The 23,447-nt window shown below is 43.0% G+C and overlaps 1 protein-coding gene across 5 annotated transcripts in view; it reads left to right on the top strand.

The window, feature by feature from the left end:
- LOC121571813 (echinoderm microtubule-associated protein-like 6) overlaps positions 1-23,447 on the top strand; it is an 88,310-nt gene continuing 64,863 nt past the window's right edge. For all 5 annotated transcript variants that reach the window (XM_045222283.1, XM_045222270.1, XM_045222276.1 and 2 more), the window contains exon 1: positions 1-478. In XM_045222283.1, the coding sequence (XP_045078218.1) occupies positions 282-478 (197 nt within the window). In that variant the 5' untranslated portion in view covers positions 1-281. The remainder of the gene's footprint in view (positions 479-23,447) is intronic.

The following is a 23,447-nucleotide window of genomic DNA, read 5'->3' as shown; positions in this document are numbered from 1 at the left end:
CACAGTTTTTAAAAGCAACAATTATGAATGGATCTGAGGTGTATGGTGTCGTGTCCTTGCTGGTGTTTCTTCAAAACGCAATGTGCACATCTGCTGTAGAATGCGAGAATTAATTTTACGATCGATAGCCTAGGCTATAGGAAAATGTCATTTGTTAGGATTTTTCAAGTTGTATCAGTGAGTTTTCCATAAACTTTGCACATGCATGTCTGCGGTCCGTGTTGTCGTGTAGCCTACTTTAGAGTGGAATAATTTACAAAACAAACAAATTGTCAAATATAATGGCGGATCGGACTGCTCCGCGTTGCCAACTGAGATTAGAATGGATCTACGGGTACAGGGGGCATCAATGCCGAAACAACCTGTACTACACCGCTGGAAAAGAAGTGGTCTATTTCGTGGCTGGAGTCGGCGTGGTTTACAATACCAGAGAACACACTCAGAAGTTTTACCTGGGCCACAACGATGACATTATAAGGTGAGTGTTACTTGGAATGTATCTCTTTACCTACAGTCAAAACAACCAACAAGTATGTGAATAAAATGCCCACAAAATGCGCACAAATATGTATAATTTCAAATAAAAATGTATTGGTGGCATAAACAGATTTGCAGATATTATCGCAGGTACAGCTAAATGCTTCTAGCTCCAACAGTGCAGTAATACCAAGCAATACAAAACAATACACACATAATCCAAAAAGTAAAAAGAAAGAAATTAAGAAATATCAGAATGAGCAATGTCAGTGTCCAGAATGTAAATATAGGCCTATATATATAATGGTGTGTTTAGACAGTATGAATAGAAAAGGTGTGTACAGCAGTAGTTATATAGGAGGATCCATGACTAGAATACAGTATATACATATAAAGTGGATCAACAGTATGTAAACATTATGAAAGTAACAAGTGTTCAATTACTCTATGTACATAGGGCAGCAGTCTCTAAGGTGTAGGGTAGAGTACAGAGTGGTTGCTAAGTGACTAAGGTTCACATAGCCAATCAACTTTGCCAGTCATCAAAATCACATCCACATTTTATTTAATCTGTGGATCTCAATGAATTGCTTAATTAAAGCAGTAAATTGATGCATGGCATCACTCCAATGTTGCTCTGCCCAGTGGCCATGTGAGCCATCACTGTGCAGACGTAATGGGCAGCCTGGCCTGTCCAGAGAGCCTATAACCCGAGAGAGTCATTGCAAGAATTCTATTCACAGAGATCGTACTATTTGTACTATGACTTTCCTTAGATCTCTCATCACGTCTACCTATGTCAAAACAGCTATTTCAGTGGACAGCTCCTTGCTTTTTGAGTCAGCAACCATGATGATTTGAAAGCATGGAGCTGGCCCACAGTTTCTCACGTCAATAGTTATTCAAGAGCCAAAAAGGCCCTTAAAAGATCTTGTCTCCCTTGGATACCTGCAACAATGGCAGCAGTGCCCCCTGTAAACGCACACTCTAAAGAGGGGTTGAGGCTGGGGGATGTGTGAAATGTATAGTTCTTGGTTCTGTATGAAAATATAGTATTTTTATGAGAGCATGAGCTGGCAGTGCAGATGGGGAGCTGGTTGCTCGGCCAACTGTGCTGCGATTGAGAACAGTGCTGTTTGGGAATGCTTTGTGACTCAGTTCCTGATCTTTGTTGTGGTTCAGCGATAGCAAGCCAAGCTGGTGCCAGCAAACCACAGTAACAACCCAAACACAAACACGATAAGACCTGGCCTGTAGTTGTCCTCAGTCATGCTTGAAACTACAAGGCTGTCTGCAAAGCTACTGTTCATAGCTAGTCAATGCAAAGTCCTCCTCAGGTCACAGAGCACAATCAAACTGGTTGAGGCCTACAGTGCTGGTGAGATTGTGACACCAATCCATCCCCATCTACTTTTGTTACATTTACATTTAGTCATTTAGCAGACGCTCTTATCCAGGGCGACATACAGGAGCAATCAGGGTTAAGTGCCTTGCTCAAGGGCACATCGGCATATTTTTCACCTAGTTGGCTCAGGGATTCTAAATAGCGACCTTTCGGTTACAGGCCCAACGCTCTTAACCGTTAGGCTACCAGCCTTGTTGAAAGGCTTTTGAATAGTGCACTGTTATTTCTCTCCACTCTGTCAGGGAATCATTCTACTGCAGGCACTTTTATCACAGTGGTTGTATTGATGGATTAGGTCTGTAATTGTGCCAGTCATATTAATTAATAAAATCCATGTTGGGCCTATAATTTCTGAAAAAGTCATTTTCAGTGGACACTCCCTGCTGTTGAACGGTTATTACATGTCTTCATAGCCAGGACTGAACAAAAAAAAAGACTACCATTAAACATGTGATTTGTAACACAATTGGGCCTACTCCCTTTCAGAAATATATAGATCTAGACATAGTGGATTTGTTTAGTGATATACTTTTATTGAATAGTTCATTAAAGCTTGTTTATGCTTGTCACACATTCTCTAGTCATACATGTCAGTCACTCAATATTGAGTGCTCCGGAAAACCGTGGAAACAACCAGAACCTGAACTCGGGGAGACCCCATTGCATGATCAATGGATGTGATTAATTATAACGTCCAGTATACAGATCGGCTTCATCTACACAGAAGTGTTGGTACCTTTCTCATGTTTCGGAAAGAGCTGGAAAGCCTATTTCCATGTACCATGTTAAATATGCTACTTCGTGTTATTTCTATGTAGCCTAAAATACTGTAAGTTTGATCTCAAAATCGGTGAGTGGTATACAAGTATTGCAGATTTGTCCAAACAACAACACAATTAGCACCTAGCATCAATAAGTCTACCTTCAAGTTGAGCTACCCATTTACCCAATGTCGCCATGCATCAATAAATTGCAGTGTGTAGTTGTAATGTGATTACAGCATGTAGCCTTATAGCATATTGCATGATCTATTCTGGACTGGCTTGGCTTTGTCACAAGGGCCTATCAGAGCTTGCCCTGTGGTGTGTCAATGGCCCTTTTCTGGTCTTTTACTACATGGATTTTCTGCGCTCTGGACCTTCTTTACTGTTAGGTAAAGAAACATTTTCAGGTTGTCCTTGGTGTTACTTTTCTAAGACATCCTCAAGATCAACATCCTCTTTAGAATCATGGAATGAGGACCCAGAGTGAGTTAAGATGTCATTAAATCAGACCTACTTTGTGCCACAGCTCCATGAAGGCTGAAGGGTTTACGCAGTCACATGTTTCTGGAGTTTGACTCTGTCTTTTTGAAGACAGGCATGGTGCAGTTATTCCTCTGGCATCATCTCAACAGAGGCAGAAGTCTCCCCACTGACTTTGATTGCTTTCAACTATGAATATGAAGAGGAAGAGATAGCATTGAGCTTATATGATTGACATGTACAGGTAAATGAGTGTTATTATCCTGTGGGACCATCGTCTTGAAACTGGCCTTAATGGCCTTTTAAATCTCCACCTGGTACAGCCAGAAGAGGACTGGCCACCCCTCGGTGCCTGGTTCCTCTCTAGGTTTCTTCCTAGGGTCCTGCCTTCTAGGGATTTTTTCCTAGCCACTGTGCTTCTACATCTGCATTGCTTGCTCTGTGGGGTTTTAGGCTGGGTATCTGTATAGCACTTTGTGACAACTGCTGATGTGAAAAGGACATTATAAATTAGATTTGATGTATTGATTGACTAGTTTGCATTGAGTGCATCTGAAAGTGAACTATATCAGTCTGTTAAAAAGATGGCTTGTGGGTGAGGGGTGATGAGGTTCAGGTATGTGTGTCCCTGTGTCATTGTCTATGTGTGTGCATGTGCATGCAGATGGTGTCTATATGCCTGCCTGTGTCTCCACATATGTGCATATGTGTGTGTCCATGCAGGCAGATAAGTGTTTGCAGAGGGATGGTTAGGGAGTCATTATAGGAATACCAATCATGTAGCGCCCGCTCCATGGCTGAACATGTACACGTCACATACACACTCAATATCACAGTGCACGTATCCACACACACACACACACACACACACACAGCAGGCCTTTAAGGTCGTTTCCTTTTTCCAATTTGGGCTCAACGTAATTATTTCTTGGCGTAGGGCTGCGCTGCTGTCTGTCTGCTGCGTATTCTAATTGAAGTTGAATTGAAGTCTGGTCCTCACACTCTGATTGGCTACGTGGTCTCAAGTTAACCGCTACCTCAGGACTCTTATTTTCAAGAGGACACACTCAAGTGTCCTCTATGAGAGGCTTTAGAATTACCCAGCCACTTTCAGTCCTATTTCAGACCTGATCTCCATTTCCCCATGTACCCTTGCAACAAAATAGTCACAATTGTAGTTGCCTTTATCCTAATCTCTCATGGACAGACTACGTAAACATATCTGACCAAATACGCCAGATCTTAGTTCTGGGTTAACCGAGATTACCTTTACCCTAATGCTGTGGTATTGTGTATGATGTGACATAAAGGCACCCAGTGTTGGATACATTGATGGGCACAGTACAAGATATAATCACTTCTAACAACCCCCATGAAGCCTTGTTAACAAAATGATGTATAATTACAGTGGTTTTAAGGTCAACGGGTTCTTGAATGCTCTCCATCTAAACAGCTGTATCCTTAAGGTAGTACCAAGGTATGGAGATGTATGCCCTTGGCAGATACAAAAGGGCAATCAGAAAAGGGAAGAAAGAAAGCTCTTACTAAACTCACAGGTTCAGTTGTGAGTTCTTATGTGTCTTTCTGTCTGGAAGTGACTGGTGCTTGTGGCCCCGGCTGGTGTGTTTCACAGTGCCGTACCCTTGGCTGGCGTCCCCTGCCTGGACCCGGACGGGCTGTGCCACTGCTTCCTCTCATGCTCTGGTTCTCTGTCCTCCCTCTGCTGTCCCATTTCCGTCAGTGCTGCAGGGCAGAACCCAGCTCCGGATACATCTGTCACTGCCAGCCAGCCAGGCAGAAGTAGGAAGAACCGGGTCACAACCACACTTTCATGCTCAGACAAGCAAGTCTTAAAACTAGACCTTTACAGTCTACTGTCACGTTCACACACTCCACAGTCTAGTCTTTGTAAGGTTCTGTATTTGTTTTCTTAGTTCACCTTGTGTTCTTGTACGTAGCCCTGTTTCTTTGTGTTCTTGAACGTAGCCCTGTCTTTCATTTTTGTTCATTGATTTCACCTGTGTTAGTTACTCACCTGGTCTCATCAGCTCCTTATTTAGTTCAGTTATTTCTGTTTGTGCCTTGTGAGGTATTGTTCGTTTTGACTCTACTAAGCCTTTTCCTAGCTCGTTTGTGAGAACCAGTTTTAGCCTTCAGTCCTAGTTTTGTTTCACCTGCCTGTTTGTCTACCTGTGTATGACCATTGCCTGCCTGTGACCACGATTCCTGCCTTCTGCGAAGGCGTAATAAACACCTGCCGCACTCTGCATGAATCTACACCTTTTTCTCCCTGAGTATTCATTACAGAATACCTCACCAAAAACTGAATGGATTCAGTGGAGCTACAGTGGCGCGTAACCCGGCAAGAGGAGCATATGGAGGTAATCTGCCATCTTCTCCGCCAGCCTATCCCTCCTCCTCCGATGCCAGGTATCGTAACCCATAGCCCTCCTTCATTCATATCCATGCCTGGAAAATATGATGGTTCACCTGGGAAATGTCAGGGATTTCTGATGCAATGCAGCAAATACATTGAGCACAACCCCACTAACTTCGCCACCGACAAGAGCAGGGTGGATTTCGTTGTGTCTCTACTCACAGGCAAAGCCCTGGATTGGGCCGCCGCCATATGGACTGCCAACAGCACAGAACTCGGATCCAAGACCCATTTCCACACCCTCTTCAAAGAGGTATTCGATCACTCTCCTTCCGGTCGTCCTATAGGGGACCTCCTCATAGACCTTCAACAAGGACGCAATTCAGCTGCCGAGTATGCCCTCGAGTTCCGCACCATGGCTGCAGGGAGTGGATGGAGTGAGGCTGCTTTACTTACCGTCTACCGAAGAGGGCTCAACAGGGAACTTCAGGCGGAGCTGGCCTGTAGAGGGGACCTTCAGGATTTAAATCAATACATTCGTATGTCCATCTCCATCGACCACCTCATCGCCGACCGCCAAAGAACTCTGCCACCCAGGAACCCGAAACCTTCTCTTTCCATGATTCCGTCATCCCTTCCGAGTCTTCCAGAGCCCATGCAGTTGGGTCATACTCCTCTCCCGTGTATCGAACGTCAAAGGCGGATCCAAGAAGGGCTCTGCCTATACTGTGGAGGGAAATATCATCTACTCAGCCATTGCCCAGTTCGCCCCCCACGGAGAGATGAGAAGGGTCCCTCTGCTGCCATGCAGGTAGGTGGGTCAGTATTTCTAAATATCTCCCAGAAGCAATTCTCCATCCCAGTATTGATAACCGTGAAGGGGGTTACGAAGTACGTAGAGGGCTTGATAGATTCGGGAGCAGCAGGTAGTTTTATCGATCACCAGCTAGTACAAGAGCTTGAACATTGATCTTACACCTGTCACCCCTCCCTTAAGGATTAACACCCTGGACGGGCAGCCATTGGGCATGGGCTTCATTACGCACCTGACACAGAACGTTACCCTCCAGATTGGAGTCTTCCACACCGAAACCATTCAACTCATGGAACTCTCATCCTCCAAACAGCCACTCAGCCTCGGACACCCCTGGCTTTGTCGTCACAACCCTGCCATCTCGTAGTGACAAGGTGAACTACTGTCCTGGTCTTCTACCTGCTTCACCAGTTGTCTCAGCCTACCCTGCAGAGCCACCACCATTGAGGACTCTGCCTCTGCAGTGCCACCCACCATACCATCTGAATACGCCCAGTACAGCAATGTCTTCAGCAAAATCAAGGCCTCCACTCTGCCACCACATCGCCCAGGGGACTGTGCCATTGACTTACTCCCTGGAGTGTCCCCACCGAAGGACCGTGATAAACCCTATCTATCCCAGAAAATTAGGCAATGGAGAACTACATTGACAAAGCACTCAAACAGTTTCATTCATCCTTCTTCTTCCCCGGCTGCGTCCAGCTTCTTCTTCGTTGGAAAAAAGGACGGTGGTCTTCGTCCATGTATTGATTACCGTTCCCTGAATGACGTTACGGTCAAGAACCTTTTCCCTCTTCCTCTGATCCCAGTGACCCTTGAACATGTGGGCCACGCCAACATCTATACAAAACTCGACCTGCGGAGTGCATATTACCTTATCCATATACGTGAAGGTGACGAATGGAAGATGGCCTTTATCACCGCATGAGGGCACTATGAATACCTGGTCATGCCCTACGGCCTTACTAACGCCCCCGCCATCTTCCAATCCTTTATGAATGAGGTTTTCCAAGATCTGATCAACCGCTTTTTCATCGTCTACATTGATGACATCCTCATTTACTCCCACTCCCTGAAGGAACACATACAGTATGTACAAAGGGTTCTTCAACGGCTCCTTGACCATAACATTTATGTGAAGACTGAAAAGAGCACCTTCCATGTAACCTCAGTAAACTTCCTCGATTTGGTACTGACACCTGGAGGGGTCAGCATGGATGAGAACAAAGTCACCGCCGTCAGTAACTGGCCCAAACCCACCACAGTTAAGGAACTCCAACGTTTCATTGGGTTTTCCAACTTCTATCGCCGGTTCATTCAGAACTTCAGTTCTACTGCCGCTCCCCTCACTGCCCTTACCAGCCAAAAGACCCGGACCCTTCAATGGACTGATCCCGCATTGACTGCTTTCAACACCTTGTAATGCCTCTTCACCTCAGCTCCTGTCCTTCGCCAACCTGATCCGACCCTTCCTTTCACCCTGGAGGTGGATGCCTCCGAAGTAGGAGTAGGAGCCATACTCTCTCAGCGGGTGGGAACACCTCCAAAATCACATCCTTGTGCCTTCTTCTCCAGGAAGTTATCCCCCGCTGAGAGGAATTACGAGCTGGCCCTCGAGGAGTGGAGCCACTGGTTGGAGGGCGCACAACATCCCTTTCTCGTCCTAACAGATCATCGTAATCTGGAATATATCAGAGTGGCCAAGAGGTTAAACTCGCTGGGCTCTCTTCTTCACATGCTTCCATTTTCATGTTATTTACATCCCTGTAAAGAAAAACGTAAAAGCTGATGCTCTCTCCCGCCAGTTTGACCTTCTGACCAGTAACTCAGACCCTACACCCATTCTTCCTTCCTCTTGCAGTATGGGACCGGTACAGTGGGAGGTTCACTCTGCCATACAAGAAGCCCTAACCTCAGACCCGGCTCCTCCTGAGACACCAGCTGGGAAGAGTTACGTACCAGCAGCTGTTAGACCCCAACTGATGTAATGGTGTCACACGTCTTTGGGGTCAGGACATCCGGGCATTACACGAACCACCGAACTTCTAGCCCGTAAATTCTGGTGGTCCTCACTGGCATCCGACATCAGGGATTACGTACTCTCCTGTCCAGTCTGCGCCCCCAAACCAAAAGCCCTCGTCATCTCCCTTCCGGTAAATTTCAACCTTTGCCAATCCCTCACAGACCCTGGTCCCACATAGCTATTGACTTCATCACAGACCTTCCTGAATCCTCTGGTAACCCCACCATCCTTGTCATAGTAGACCATTTTTCAAAAATGTGTAGTCTGGTTCCTCTTCCTCATTTACCTAACGCCATTGAGTTGGCTGAGTGTATGTTCCAACAGGTGTTCCGTCTGTATGAGATTCCGGAGGACATCGTCTCTGACCGCGGGCCCCAGTTTGTCTCCCGGGTGTGGCGAGCCTTCTGTGACCGACTGGGGGTCGCCCTCAGCCTCTCCTCCAGGTACCATCCCCAGATCAACGGGCAGACGGAACGCCTGAACCATTCATCCCTCCGCCTTACTCCGTTTCAGTGTGTCCTTGGTTACCAACCCCCCATGTTTTCCTGGGAGGCGGAGCCTGGTACTGTCCCAGCTGTCGACGACTGGTTTCGGCATAGTGAGCGGGCATGGGAGACCGGCATCTGCAGGAAGCCTCTAATACCCAGAAACGCTTTGCTGACAGACGCTGCCGACCTACGCCACTCTTTCACCCCGGACAGCGTGTGTGGCTCTCTACCAGAGACATCCGGCTCCGCCTCCCCTGCAAAATGTTCTGTCCTCGCTTCATTGGTCCCTTCAAGATAACCCATCGCATCAACCCTGTCACGTACCGCCTCCAGTTACCCCGTCAGTATAAAATCTCCTCGTCCTTCCATGTGTCTCTGTTAAAACCGGTCACATACAGTCCTCTTCATCCTCCAGTCTCAATCCACAAGGTTCTGTATTTGTTTTCTTAGTTCACCTTGTGTTGTTGAACGTAGCCCTGTCTTTCATTTTTGTTCATTGATTTCACCTGTGTTAGTTACTCACCTGGTCTCATCAGCTCCTTATTTAGTTCAGTTATTTCTGTTTGTGCCTTGTGAGGTATTGTTTGTTTTGACTCTACTAATCTTTTCCTAGCTCGTTTGTGAGAACCAGTTTTAGCCTTCAGTCCTAGTTTTGTTTCACCTGCCTGCTTGCCTACCTGTGTATGACCATTGCCTGCCTGTGACCACGATTCCTGCCTTCTGCGAATGCGTAATAAACACCTGCCGCGCTCTGCGCGTGAATCTACACCTTTTTCTCCCTGAGTATTCATTACAGTCTTGAAGGTTGGCAGGTAGCCTAGTGGTTAAAGTGTTGGGCCAGTAACCGAAGATTTGCTGGTTCGACTACCTGAGCCGACATGGTGAAAAATCTGCCGATGTGCCCTTGAGCAAGGCACTTAACCCTAATTTGCTCCAGGGGTGCTGTACTACTATGGCTGAACCTGTAAAACAACACATTTCACTGCACCTATCCGGTGTATGTGACAATCATAATTTTTGTCTTTTTGTATTTTTTTGTCAAATCTTTATATAGCCTAGTCACAAGCTATTACAACTATTTTACAACTTACCAACCAGCTGGAATCTTACACCAGCACGTCATTCAATTATGCTAGTGCAATGACATTATTTATTATATTTGTTTTATGTAGTATCACTGATTGATTGAATAGGTCAGTAAGGAAAATGCAAAGACCCCGTCAGCCTCAGCCTTCAGGACACTTGCTTTGGCTTATCCCCGCTGTCTCCTCCTCATGACCTTTGCATACATTACTGGGGCTGACTGGGACACCACAATATCAGCTTTATTAGAAACAGCATGCTGAGGCCGGGAGATGGGCACGGATTGCCGATGGTGTATGTGTGTAATTTCTGTGTGTGTGGGGGGGAGGTGGGGGGATGACTGTGTGTGTGTGATCTAAGATGTGACAGTGTTTACTGGCTGGTCAAATTAATCAGTGTTAATGACTGGAGCAGTAGCGGACAGATATCTGCTCCCATGATGCTCCATTAACACCAGGCTGGGCTCTAAGTGCTCCTGATTTCACGGAGCTGAAGACTTCAAATGAGCCGCTGACCTTTACTGGCTCATCTCTCTGCCTCTCTAGAATATGGAGTCCTTTGAAAAATAGATGGGTGGATAAGGAAAGAAAATGTGTAGTCATAGAATTTTCTCTCAGTGGTAATGCATGTTTTTTTTAATGTTAATTAACTTGATAATGATTGGTAATGTTACAGTATATTAAACAATTATTTAATAAAAGGTGATATTCCATTGCTTGTCTGTGTAGCTGGGCCCAGCTGTCTCACAAACACACAATGTAAATGCATGGGTGATTATGACAACGTATTGATTACGTTGATGACACATCGATTATGTATTTTGTTGACACATAGATTGTCTTGTTGACACACAGCTCCACTAAGACACACATTCATATCATATCCTGTTCAATATTTGAAGAGTTATATCCACCAATTTTTCACTGTTGTGTTTTTTCATCAGAAATTATTGCTTATGGTTACTTCATGTATGTAAAATATTACTGTTCTCAGATTTTTTATTCATAGAATGTTTTGCAAAATGCTAATCTCCATCATATTATAATTTTAAACAAATGCATGTCTGTCATTGAACAACCCTTTGCCATGATTAGATAGTGAAATAACAATAAAAGCTCATTTACCAACATTTCTGAAAATGGATATATAGCGTTTTGGAATGAAACTCTTAATTTGCATCTCATGCATGCTCATGCACCATCTCAGGCAGGTTTACTGTAGATCATGTCTCTGCATATGATTTACAGTGCCTTCAGAAAGTATTCACCCCTATTGACTTTTTCCACATTTTGTTGTGTTACAGCCTGAATTTAAAATGAATTAAATAGTGATTTTTTTTGTCACTGGCCTACACACAATACCCCATAATGTCAAAGTGCAATTATGTTTTCCAACATTTTTACAAATTAATTAAAAACGAAAAGCTGAAGTGTATTCAGTCAATAAGCGTTCAATCCCTTTGTTATGGCAAGCCTAAATAAATTCAGGAGTAAACATTTGCTTAAAAAGTTGCATAATAATTTGCGTGGACTCACTCTGTGTGCAATTTTTTAATGACTACCTCATCTCTGTACCCCACACATACAATTATCTGTAAGGTCCCTCAGTCCAGCAGTGAATTTCAAACACAGATCCAACCACAAAGACCAGGGAGGTTTTCCAATACCTTGCAAAGAAGGGCACCTATTGGTAGATGGGTAAACAAAAGCAGACATTGAATATACCTTTGAGCATCCCTTTGAGTGAAGTTATTTTTACACTTTGGATGGTGTATCAATACACCCAGTCTATAAAGATACAGGCGTCCTTCCTAACTCAGTTGCCGGAAAGGAAGGAAACCGATCAGGGATTTCACCATGAGGCCAATGATGACTTTAAAACAGTTACAGAGTTTAATGGCTATGATAGGAGAAAACTGAGGATGGATCAACAACATTGTAGTTACTCCACAATACTAACCTACAGAGTGAAAAGAGGGAAACCTGTACAGAATAAAAAATATTCCAAAACATGCATCCTATTTGCAACAAGACACTAAAGTAATACAGCAAAAAATGTGGAAAAGCAATTAACTTTTTGTCCTGAATACAAAGTCTTATGTTTGGGGCAAATCCATTACAACAAATTACTGAGTACCACTCTCCATGTTTTCAAGCTTAGTGGTGGCTGCATCATGTTATGGGTATGCTTGTAATCATTAAGGACTGGGGAGTTTCAAGATTAAAACAAATATGAAATGAGTTAAGCACAGGCAAAATCCTAAAGGGAAACCTGGTAAATTCTGTTTTCCACCAGACATTGGGAGATTAATTAACACCATTATCCCAGAAACCCTAGACCCACTCCAATGTGCATACTGCCCCAACAGATCCACAGATTATGCAATCTCTATTGCACTCCACACTGCCCTTTCCCTCCTGGACAAGAGGAACACCTACGTGAGAATGCTATTCATTGACTACAGTTCAGCGTTCAACACCATAGGGCCCTCAAATCTCATCACTAAGCTAAGGATCCTGGGACTAAACACCTCCCTCTGCAACTGGATCCTGGACTTCCTGACGGGCCACCCCCAGGTGGTAAGGGTAGGTAACAACACATCTGCCACGCTGATCCTCAACACGGGGGCCCCTCAGGGGTGCATGCTCAGTCTCCTCCTGTACTCCCTGTTCACCCACGATTGCATGGCCAGGCACGACTCCAACACCATCATTAAGCTTGCCAATGATACAACAGTGGTAGGCCTGATCACCGACAACAATGAGACAGCCTATAGGGAGGAGGTCAGAGACCTTGCCGTGTGGTGCCAGGATAACAACCTCTCCTCCAACGTGATCAAGACAAAGGAGATGATTGTGGACTACAGGAAAAAAGAGGACTGAGCACACCCCCATTCTCATCGACGGGGCTGTAGTGGAACAGGTTGAGAGCTTCAAGTTCCTTGGTGTCCACATCACCAATAAACTATCATGGTCTAAACACACCAAGACAGTCGTGAAGAGGGCACGACAAAGCCAAGTCTAGGTCCAAAAGGCTTCTTAACAGCTTCTACCCCCAAGTCTCCTGAACAGCTAATCATGGCTACCCGGACTATTTTCAATCCTTTTCAATCTCTTTTACGCTGCTGCTACTCTCTGTTTATTATCTATGCATAACTAACTGGTGCCCCCGCACATTGACTCTGTACCGGTACCCCCTGTATATAGCCTCCCTACTGTTATTTTATTTTAGTGCTGCTCTTTACTTTTTTACTATATATTTTTTTACTTATCTATTTTTTACTTGACACTTATTTTTCTTAAAACTGCATATTTTTGTACGGGCTTGTAAGTAAGCATTTATTTCACTGTAAGGTCTACACCTGTTTTATTTGGCGCATGTGGCAAATAAAATATGATTTTATTTAATTCACCTTTCAGCAGGATAATAACCTAAAACACAAGGCCAAATCTAAACTGGAGATGCTTACCAAGAAGACAGTGAATGTTCCTGAGTGGCAGAGTTACAGCTTTGATTTAAATCTACTTGAAAATATATGGCAAGACATGAAAATGGTTGTCTAGCAATGATCAACAACCAATTTGACAGAGCTTGAATAATTTTTTTAAGAATAACGGGCAAATGTTGCACCATCCAGGTATGGAAAGCTCTTAGAGACTTACCCAGAAAGACACACAGCTGTAATGGCTGCCAAAGGTGCTTCTACAAAGTATTGACTCAGGGGTGTGAATACTTTTGTAAATTAGATATTTCTGTATTTCATTTTCTATAACTTTGCAAACATTTCTAAAAACATGTTTTCACTTTCATTATGGGGTATTGTGTATAGATGGGTGGTGGAAAACATTTATTTAATTCATTTTGAATTCAGTCTGTTACACAACAAAATGTGGAATAAGTCAAGGGGTATGAATACCTTCTGAAGGCACTGTATCTCTCAGTGATGTCATGGTGTTTGCCCAGTTTTATATTGATAATATGAAGGGAATTCTTCCTGACCACATGACCCAGGAAAATCTCAGGGCCCTAATTAATTTTTTTCTTGGGCAGGTCACAAGGTCAAGAATATCTCAGAGTCCCACTAGGCCCTAGATATAAGAACAGTAGGCCGTGGATGGTTTTTAGACAGTGGTCTGTCGGGGGCATATTAGTGCCCATCCTACTAGTGACATGGCCTTGCTGGCAGCTCTCCTCCAGGCTGTGTGTGTGAGGCCCATAACCCTGAGGCGGAACACCACATCCTGTGCACTTCAGTTCTCTCACACCACGAGAAAGGACCATGCTGAGATAATGATGTACTGTATATGGAAGCTCTGGCTTATCTAAAGGCATTCACAGGTGAAAGATGGCACCTTATTCGATGCATGTTCACGGTTGAGAGAAGGAACCATGGAAACTGGTTAAAAGCTGTAGGATGTTGAGGAAACTGAACTTTTTATTAACTTAAGTGCCTCTTAGGTCAAACCATGGAGATAGCAGAAGTGGTCTTTTTGTAATAGTGTTGAAGTATGTAGGATTTCATTAGGTACTGTAACAGGATCTCAAAAGCCCTATTCAAGCATGTAGTCTGATCAGCCTTGTGATTAGCTGTCACAGGATAGTGACACAAGGAATTTAAGTCAAGGTCAGAATATGGCATGTCTGTAGACACACCTCTGCCACACCTTCATTTATTTGATCTCCAGCCCAAACGAATAGTGGGTGAATAGCATGCTAATCTCATGCTTAAATTCAAGGTCAGAATACGTGTAGAGAGAGAAAGTGCATAAAAAGGGGATTATGTTCCATTTACCCAGGCTTAACTCAGGTCGGAATTCCCCCCAGTAGCTGAATATACCTAAGTGAATGTCTGAGGAGTAGCTTGGGTTCCAGTTGGTTTGTACTTGGAAAATCTTGTCGTTGACATTCCCAGGAAACTACAGTGCAGACCATCTAAGCAGGTCTTTGATCATGAAAATCCTAATGTGTCTGTTCTTTCCTGAGCACTCTGACAGAGAGCTTATCTTGCTGTGCTGTGCTGAAATTGCACAGAATAATAGGCTATACAGGACTGTATTTCCATCAGGAATTTTCCAGTACTATGAGAATATTCACTGGATACCTTAGGTGTGACATCTAATAGGGAATCCTATCCACTTTGCAGGTGGTGTGAGCCATTCATTAGAAATGTCTGTAACAGGCCAGTCATAACAGCCCAGGCTTTTTCTATAGATACTGTAATCACATACAGTACAAGGTCTGTTCCATTATTGAGATGAATGTTTTCTGAGAGGCTTGTTAGAATGACTGATCCGCTGTTTTCCTTTGCTCTGTCTAATTTGACAGCTCTATAATATCAGTTTTATTACAGTACTCCTTCCAACACTGTCTGGTGTCAGACACTTGTTGTTCTATTATTCATTAAGTGATTTAAAATGTTCGGAGGAGGAATTGCGCTCTTTATAGATGAACTGAGACTATGAATGTTTTAGATTATGCCCTTTTCAGAATTTCCATTGCTTATCAGTTATATTTCCTGCTCCTCATATAAAATATGCTGTATCAAATCAAATCAAATCAAGCTTTATTTTTACAGCACATTTCAGACATGGAATGCAACACAATGTGCTTCACAGAACAAAACAATGAAAATAAAAGCTGAAATATTTTCTACACAACAAACATAAGATAAAAAACAAAAGAATGACAAAAACTAAACAAATAAAAAGCACCCTAAGTAAAAGCAAAGCTAAAAAGGTGTGTTTTAAGATCTATTTTAAATATGTCCACAGTTTCGGCCCCCCTCAGGTTCTCTGGCGGGCTATTCCAGAGGCTGGGGGCATAGTAACTAAAGGCTGCCTCTCCATGCCTCTTGGTCCTAGGCTTTTGGATAGTTAAAAGGCCAGTGCCAGAGGACCTAAGGGACCTACTGGGTACATAACTTAAAAGCATGTCTGACATGTATTGGGGTGCACAATCGTGGATTGATTTAAAAACCAATAAGAAACTCACAGGCAGCCAGTGCAGAGACCTTAAAACCGGTGTAATGTGTGCTCTCCGTCTGGTCTTGGTCAGTACCCGTGCAGCAGCATTCTGTATTCTGTAGCCATTAGTACGTCGCTCAACAAATGAAGCTAAATGAATACCTTTTCACTATGAGTTTGTCTAGCTATGTTTCTTGAGTGTTTTTGTCTCTTGACTGAGCTATCACTGTAAGGCAAACATCTTCCTCAGGAGCAGAGGGATGTATTGAATTTTCTGAGGCAACACAAACAAAGCACCATTTCATTTTCTTCTGTTTATCTCCCCTCTGCCCTCCAAACCCTATTGAATCATTTATAAATGGGGTTATTGCTTTTTACCATGAAAACCAGCCTCTTGGCAGAGTCCCTTTCTGCTGTTTTTAGCCTGAGCTGATTTTGTGGCAGCTATGAATAGCCGGGGTGATATTGCTATCGTTTTAGTGGAGCAGATGGTGGTTGTCCCGAGGACACAGGCTTCCAGGAGAGGAACTCACACTAATTATGAGAGGGCAAGATTACAGGAGTGTCAGACTGGTGGGGGGTCAGGGAAGGGTTAGAGGAAAGAGGAAGTGGTACGGTTGTGGAGTGAATGGGTGAGGCAATAGCAGTGTAGGTTTGATGAATGACAATGTTAAGGTGAATGCTAAGTAGACCTAGGTGCCTGTTAGAGGGAGGGTGAGGGGTTGCAGTGAGATGTAGGGTTATTGTTTATGTCGTTAAGAGATTGTAGGTTATCACATCAGTGAAAATTGAAGAGTTTGATTCCAAAACGCTATATACGCTCATTTTCCACGTGCATTTTTTCATCCAAAATGAATGCTCATTGGTCCCTTTCTATGTGTATGAATTATGGCTGTTGTCATACTTTTAAAACATTCTACTTTAGATGTGCTTTAAAATGTGTGTTTTTTGTTGATGCTAAAAGTGATATCCAACACTTGTTTCATACTAAAACGCGCTGTATCCAGAGCCATGTATTTAGAAAGTTGGGCTATTGAGGTTTCTGCATTATGATACCTTTACATGACACTGCAACATTCTATGGCTGTTCAATTTTTTCCACACATAGGAATGTAATCAGATCCTTATTTTATTAATTTAACCCCTGGCTTAGTTAGCCGGATGTGGTGATTGACAGCTGCCACTCTCAGCTGTTTGCGCTGGCTAGCTAGCATCACGTTAGGCTTTGAGCGCTTGCGTGTCGTGGACCTTTTGAGTATGGATCCTTTTGACAGTTTATTGGAGCCTGTGATATCTGTTCCTGTTGGACAAAAGAGGAACATTTCTAAACAAGCTCATGAAAAGGAGCGATCCAGCGACACTCAGGTGAAGGGAAACAACTGTAGCTCAGTTGGTAGAGCATGGCGCTTGCAACGCCAGGGTTGTGGGTTCGATTCCCACAGGGGGCCAGTATAAAAATGCACTCACTAACTGTAAGTCGCTCTGGATAAGAGCATCTGCTAAATGACTAAAATGTAAAAAAAAAAAAAAGGTCAAAAACAACCTAGTCTAATAGCCTACCAGCTGCAAACAAACAGCAGGCTGTGTCACTCCAACAATAGGAATCAATCCATCCTTGACCAGCAAATTAATTCTGACAGACTTTCAATGTCCTTATTAGTCCTTAAATCCTTCCTAAAGTGTATATAATCTAACTCAAAAAGCTTCCCTTGATTTATCTTACAACAAAAAACCTGTAAACTCCCCATAAAATTGTTCCAAAAATTGAATATAAATATAAAACACATTTTATACGCTGCTCACCCTCTGCATAGGCTACAATACATTGGCTATGTGATATTTGCACAATATTGTTGATCAATTTGATTATTTTTATAATTATTTATCTATTGATACTTTATTACATGTAACTGTTTAAAACCCAGTTGGGATACTTTTTATATTGTAATTCTGTTGTTTGATGTGGATATATAGCATTTTGCCACAAAACACGATTATTTTTCTCTCTAACATAAAATTATCTTGCAATATATTTCTATTAAATTATGCCTGTCTTTTCACTAGCCCATGTCATGGTAAGATAAAAAAATAATAGCTCTATCTCTTTCACAATATGTTTTTTTTTTAATTAATGTCAATTTACCAACATTTCTGAAAATTGATATATCTCGTTTTTGAATGAAACTCTTCAAATGTTATTTTTTATTTATATTTCTCTGTTAGAACTGGTTGGCTCTGTTGTGGTGTCTCACTGTTTTCTGCCTCAATCTCAACATTCCATGACTCTAAATCACAAGGATCTGTGGAGAAGATAACAGCCTTATCAAAAATCCTTGGTCCTATGTGGCAGCATAGCGGGTAATGGATTGGCCCAATTGAGCTCTATACATCACACGCCTTCAGGGTACCTGCAATTCCAAGATCTAATGAAAATAGTGCTTTTAGTGAGAGAGTGGAATGCATTTTTCTTATAAACCCTTAAAGATAAAGATGCAAGTTGGTTCTTGAGAGCGATGTCATAGGGGAACCATTTTAGGGTCTCTGAAGAACCATAAATGGAATGGTTCTTTGAAGAACCATACAAAAATTCAAAACCAGAAATGTTTCCGCCCTCCAGGACCAGAATTGAATAGCCCTGCTGTAGGGTTTTTAAGCCTTATTTGCATATTTCCCAGGGTGCCTTTCGAGTGAATTTTAGAGTTACCATTTCCACCCATGACTGTGTTTGCTAGTGACAGAGACATGGTTGTTGCATTCATTCATTTTCAGTCCTGTTGCCTTCACCAAGTGAGCTCCTTAGTGAATATGTTATCATTAAAATTACATTATTTAAGACAATACAATATATATTTCATAATGTCTTCTTTTGAGGGCCTAGAATTACCCTAATACAGTGGCCTGAATCTCATAGTTTACAGGCCACATCAGGCCTGCAAGCCACATTATGCTGGCTTGTAAAGTGATGTGTAGTCTCTTTTACACCACTGAGTGTTAATTTAACTATTTACAATGTTAATTTAACTCTTGAATCAACACTAGAAATGTTAGACTGAAAAATAAACAGTAGTTAACACTGGCCAATTTGCTGTGTGCTATGAAAGGGACACATCTGCAGGTTTCATACATTTCAAGAACCTTTTAGAATTCTGAAGAACCGTAGATGCCACATCAAGAACCACACACTTAACTTAAAGGTTCTTTATCGAGTTCTCCAAGGAACTTTAATAGCTAAGGAAGAACCATTTAAGAGCCTTTATTTTTTCAGTGTCGATGGGGGGAAAGAGACAGAACCATCCTTCTCACTAATGTATTCTCTTTCATGGTTATTGATGCATTTTAAAGGACATTATAGGCTACAGATAGCCTAGTCCTGCTTGCCAGACTCAAGGCACTCTGCAGGAGGGAAGAGACAACATATTGCATCTTTCCAGGGTGTACAGTGCCTTCAGAAAGTATTCATATCCCTTGACCTATTCCACATTTTGTTGTGTTACTGCCTGAATTCAAAATGGATTAAATATACCGTTTTTTCTCACCCATCTACACACAATACCCCATAATGACAAAGTGAGCACTCCTGAGAAAAAGGCACATGACGACACACCTGGAGTTTGCAAAAAGGCACGTGAAAAACTCTGAGATCATAAGGCAAAAGATTCTGTGGTCTGATGAGACAAAAATGTAACACTTCGGCCTGAATGCAAAGTGCTATGTCTGGAGAAAACCAGGCACAGCTCATCACCCATCTAACACCATCACTACCATGAAGCATGGTGGTAGCAGCATCAAGCTATGGGGATGCTTTTCAGCGGCAGGGACTGAGAGACTGGTAAGGATAGAGGGAACAATGAATGGAGCCAAATACAGGCAAATCCTTGATGAGAACAACCTTAGGCTCGGGGCGAAGATTTACATTCGAACAGGACAATGACCCCAAGCATACAGCCAAAGCAACGCTGGAATTGCTTCAGAACAAGAATGTGAAAGTCCTTGAGTGGCACAGCCAAAGCCCAGATTTGAATCCCATTGAAAATCTGTGGAAAAACTTGAAGACTTTGTTCACCGCCGCTCCCCATCTAACTTAACAGAGCTTGAGAAAATCTGCAAGGAAGAATGGAAGAAAATCCCCAAATGCAGATGTGCAAAACTGATACAGACATACCTAAGACGACTCAAAGCTGAAATCACCGCCAAAGGTGCTTCTACAAAGTATTGAGATATATGAGATATTTCTGTATTTCATTTTGCACAAAATTCTATAAACATGTTTTCTCTTCGTCATTTTGGGGTATTGTGTTTAGATGGGTGAAGAAGAAAAAAAAGTCATCCATTTTGAATTCAGGGTGTAACACAACAAAAGGTGGAATAAGTGAAGGGGTATGAATACTTTCTGAAGGCACTCTACCCTTCTTCAATTTATCTCAATATTGTGTTCTTAACAGAAAGTAGTATGCTACATAAGGAGATATTTTGTGGGACATTTTGTTGGTTGAGGATGGTTTGCTCTTGTGTAGGTGAGGTTTGCTGTGTACGTCTGCTGATATTTCACCTCTAGTTAGACTTTTATTCTTAATCTTCATTCCTGTGTCCTTGACTGTCCAGTTGTCAAGGCAACCATGCTGTCAGCAGGTTGGTTGTTAGTGTAGTGTGTGTTAGAGCAGACATTGGCTCACATTAGCTCATATTGTTCACATATGGCGCCGGCAGGCAGTGGACTGATTTTTTGTACACATTTATTGAAAATTAAATACAGAAATATGACATTTACATACATTGCATTCGGAAAGTATTCAGACCCCTTGACTTTTTCCAAAAATATTTACGTTACAGCCTTATTCTAAAATGGATTAAATAAATGTTTTCCTCATCAAGCTACATACAATAACCCATAATGACAAAGCGAAAACAGTTTTTTTTATTTTTTTATTTATAAAAAGAAAACAACCCAGAAATACCTTATTTACAAAGTATTCAGACTCTTTGCTATGACACTTCAAATTGAGCTCAAGTGCATCCAATTTCCTTTGATCATCCTTGAGATGTCACTACAACTTGATTGGAGTCCACCTGTGGCCAAAAAACATACCTGTCTATATAAGGTCCACAGTTGACAGTGCATGTCCAAGCAGAAACTATACCATGAAGTCCAAGGAACTGTCCGTAGATCTCCGAGATAGAATTGTGATAAGGCATATATCTGGGAAGGGTAAATATTTTTTTCTAGAGTGTTGAAAGTTTCCATCATTGGGAAATTGAAAAAATATGTAACTGCCCAGACTCTGCATAGAGCTGGCCATCCGACCAAACTGTGCAACCGGGTAAGAAGGACCTTGGTCAGGGAGGTGACCAAGAACCGAATGACCACTCTGACAGAACTACAGTGTTCCTTGGCTGAGATGGGAGAACCTGCCAGAAGGACAACCGTCTACTACAGCACTTCACCAATCTGGGCTTTATGGGAGAGTGGCCAGGTGGAAGACACTCCTGAGAAAAAGTACATGACAACACGCCTGGAGTTTGCAAAAAGGCACGTGAAAAACTCTGAGATCATAAGGCAAAAGATTCTGTGGTCTGATGAGACAAAATGTTAACACTTTGACCTGAATGCAAAGTGCTATGTCTGGAGAAAACCAGGCACAGCTCATCACCCATCTAACACCATCACTACCATGAAGCATGGTAGTGGCAGCATCATGCTATGGGGATGTTTTTCAGCGGCAGGGACTGGGAGACTGGTAAGGATAGAGGGAACAATGAATGGAGCCAAATACAGGCAAATCCTTGATGAGAACAACCTTAGGCTCGGGGCGAAGATTTACATTCGAACAGGACAATGACCCCAAGCAACGCTGGAATGGCTTCAGAACAAGAATGTGAAAGTCCTTGAGTGGCACAGCCAAAGCCCAGATTTGAATCCCATTGAAAATCTGTGGAAAAACTTGAAGACTTTGTTCACCGCCGCTCCCCATCTAACTTAACAGAGCTTGAGAAAATCTGCAAGGAAGAATGGAAGAAAATCCCCAAATGCAGATGTGCAAAACTGATACAGACATACCTAAGACGACTCAAAGCTGTAATCACCGCCAAATGTGCTTCTACAAAGTATTGAGATATATGAGATATTTCTGTATTTCATTTTCAATAACTTTGCACAAATGTCTATGAACATGTTTTCACTTCATCATTTTGGGGTATTGTGTTTAGATGGGGGAAGAAGAAAAAAAGTCATCCATTTTGAATTCAGGGTGTAACACAACAAAATGTGGAATAAGTGAAGGGGTATGAATACTTTCTGAAGGCACTCTACACTTCTTCAATTTATTTCAATATTGTGTTCTTAACAGAAAGTAGTATGCTACATAAGGAGATATTTTGTGGGACATTTTGTTGGTTGACGATGGTTTGCTCTTGTGTAGGTGAGGTTTGTTGTGTATGTCTGCTGATATTTCACCTCTAGTTAGACTTTTATTCTTAATCTTGATTTCTGTGTCCTTGGCTGTCCAGTTGTCAAGGCAACCATGCTGTCAGCAGGTTGGTTGTTAGTGTATTGTGTGTTAGATGAGACATATTGGCTCACATTAGCTCATACTGTTCACATATGGCACCGGCAGGCAGTGGACTGATTATTTGTACACATTTATTGAAAATTAAATACAGAAATATGACATTTACATACATTGCATTCGGAAAGTATTCAGACCCCTTGACTTTTTCCAAAAAATATTTACGTTACAGCCTTATTCTAAAATTGATTGTGGTGAGTGTGGTGAAAGGAGTCAAGTGCAGGAGGGTGATCACCGAATACAGAGTTTATTCCTTCGTTGACACACACATGCGCTCCAATAGCGATCAAAGAAACAGGCACGGGGGAAACAAACATCCCTGGCAATACACTGTAACGGAATCCAATAATACATAGGCACAGGGGGAAAATCTACCCTGGCAACACAATGTTATGAGTAGCTCCACCGAGCTACATACTCTCACAATTAACAAACACCCACAAGGACAAGGGGGCAGAGGGAACACTTATACACAGACTAATTAGGGGATAGGAACCAGGTGTGTGTGATTGACAAGACTAGTGTGATGATGATTGGGGCGGCAGTGGTTAATACTCCGGTGACGACGAACGCCGAAGCCTGCCCGAACAAGGAGGGGAGGCAGCCTCGGCCGAAGTCGTGACAAACCGCGGGCTCAGCTTCCGGCACAAACCGCGGGCTCAGCTTCCGGCAGGGCAGGCGGAGTGGCAGATTCCGGGTCGAGAGCCAGACCCGATCCCCCGGTACGAAGACCGGGGCCTCACTGCGGTGACGGTCAGCGTTGGCCTTCTGACAAACCATGGCACGCTGGAGGTGAACGTGGGCAGCATCCCACATCTCCTCCGCGTGCCGAAACCAGTCCTCCACCGCAGGCGCCTCGGTCTGGCTCTGGTGCCACGGTGCCAGAACCGGTTGGTAACCTAAAACACATTGAAATGGTGTTAGGTTAGTAGAGGAGTGGCGGAGAGAGTTCTGGGCATATTCTGCCCATGGCAAGAACACCGACCACTTCCCTGGCCGGTCCTGGCAGT

This window comes from Coregonus clupeaformis, chromosome 1 (genome assembly GCF_020615455.1).
Source record: "Coregonus clupeaformis isolate EN_2021a chromosome 1, ASM2061545v1, whole genome shotgun sequence".
NCBI lineage: Eukaryota > Metazoa > Chordata > Actinopteri > Salmoniformes > Salmonidae > Coregonus > Coregonus clupeaformis.
This window is presented reverse-complemented; position numbering and strand designations above follow the sequence as displayed.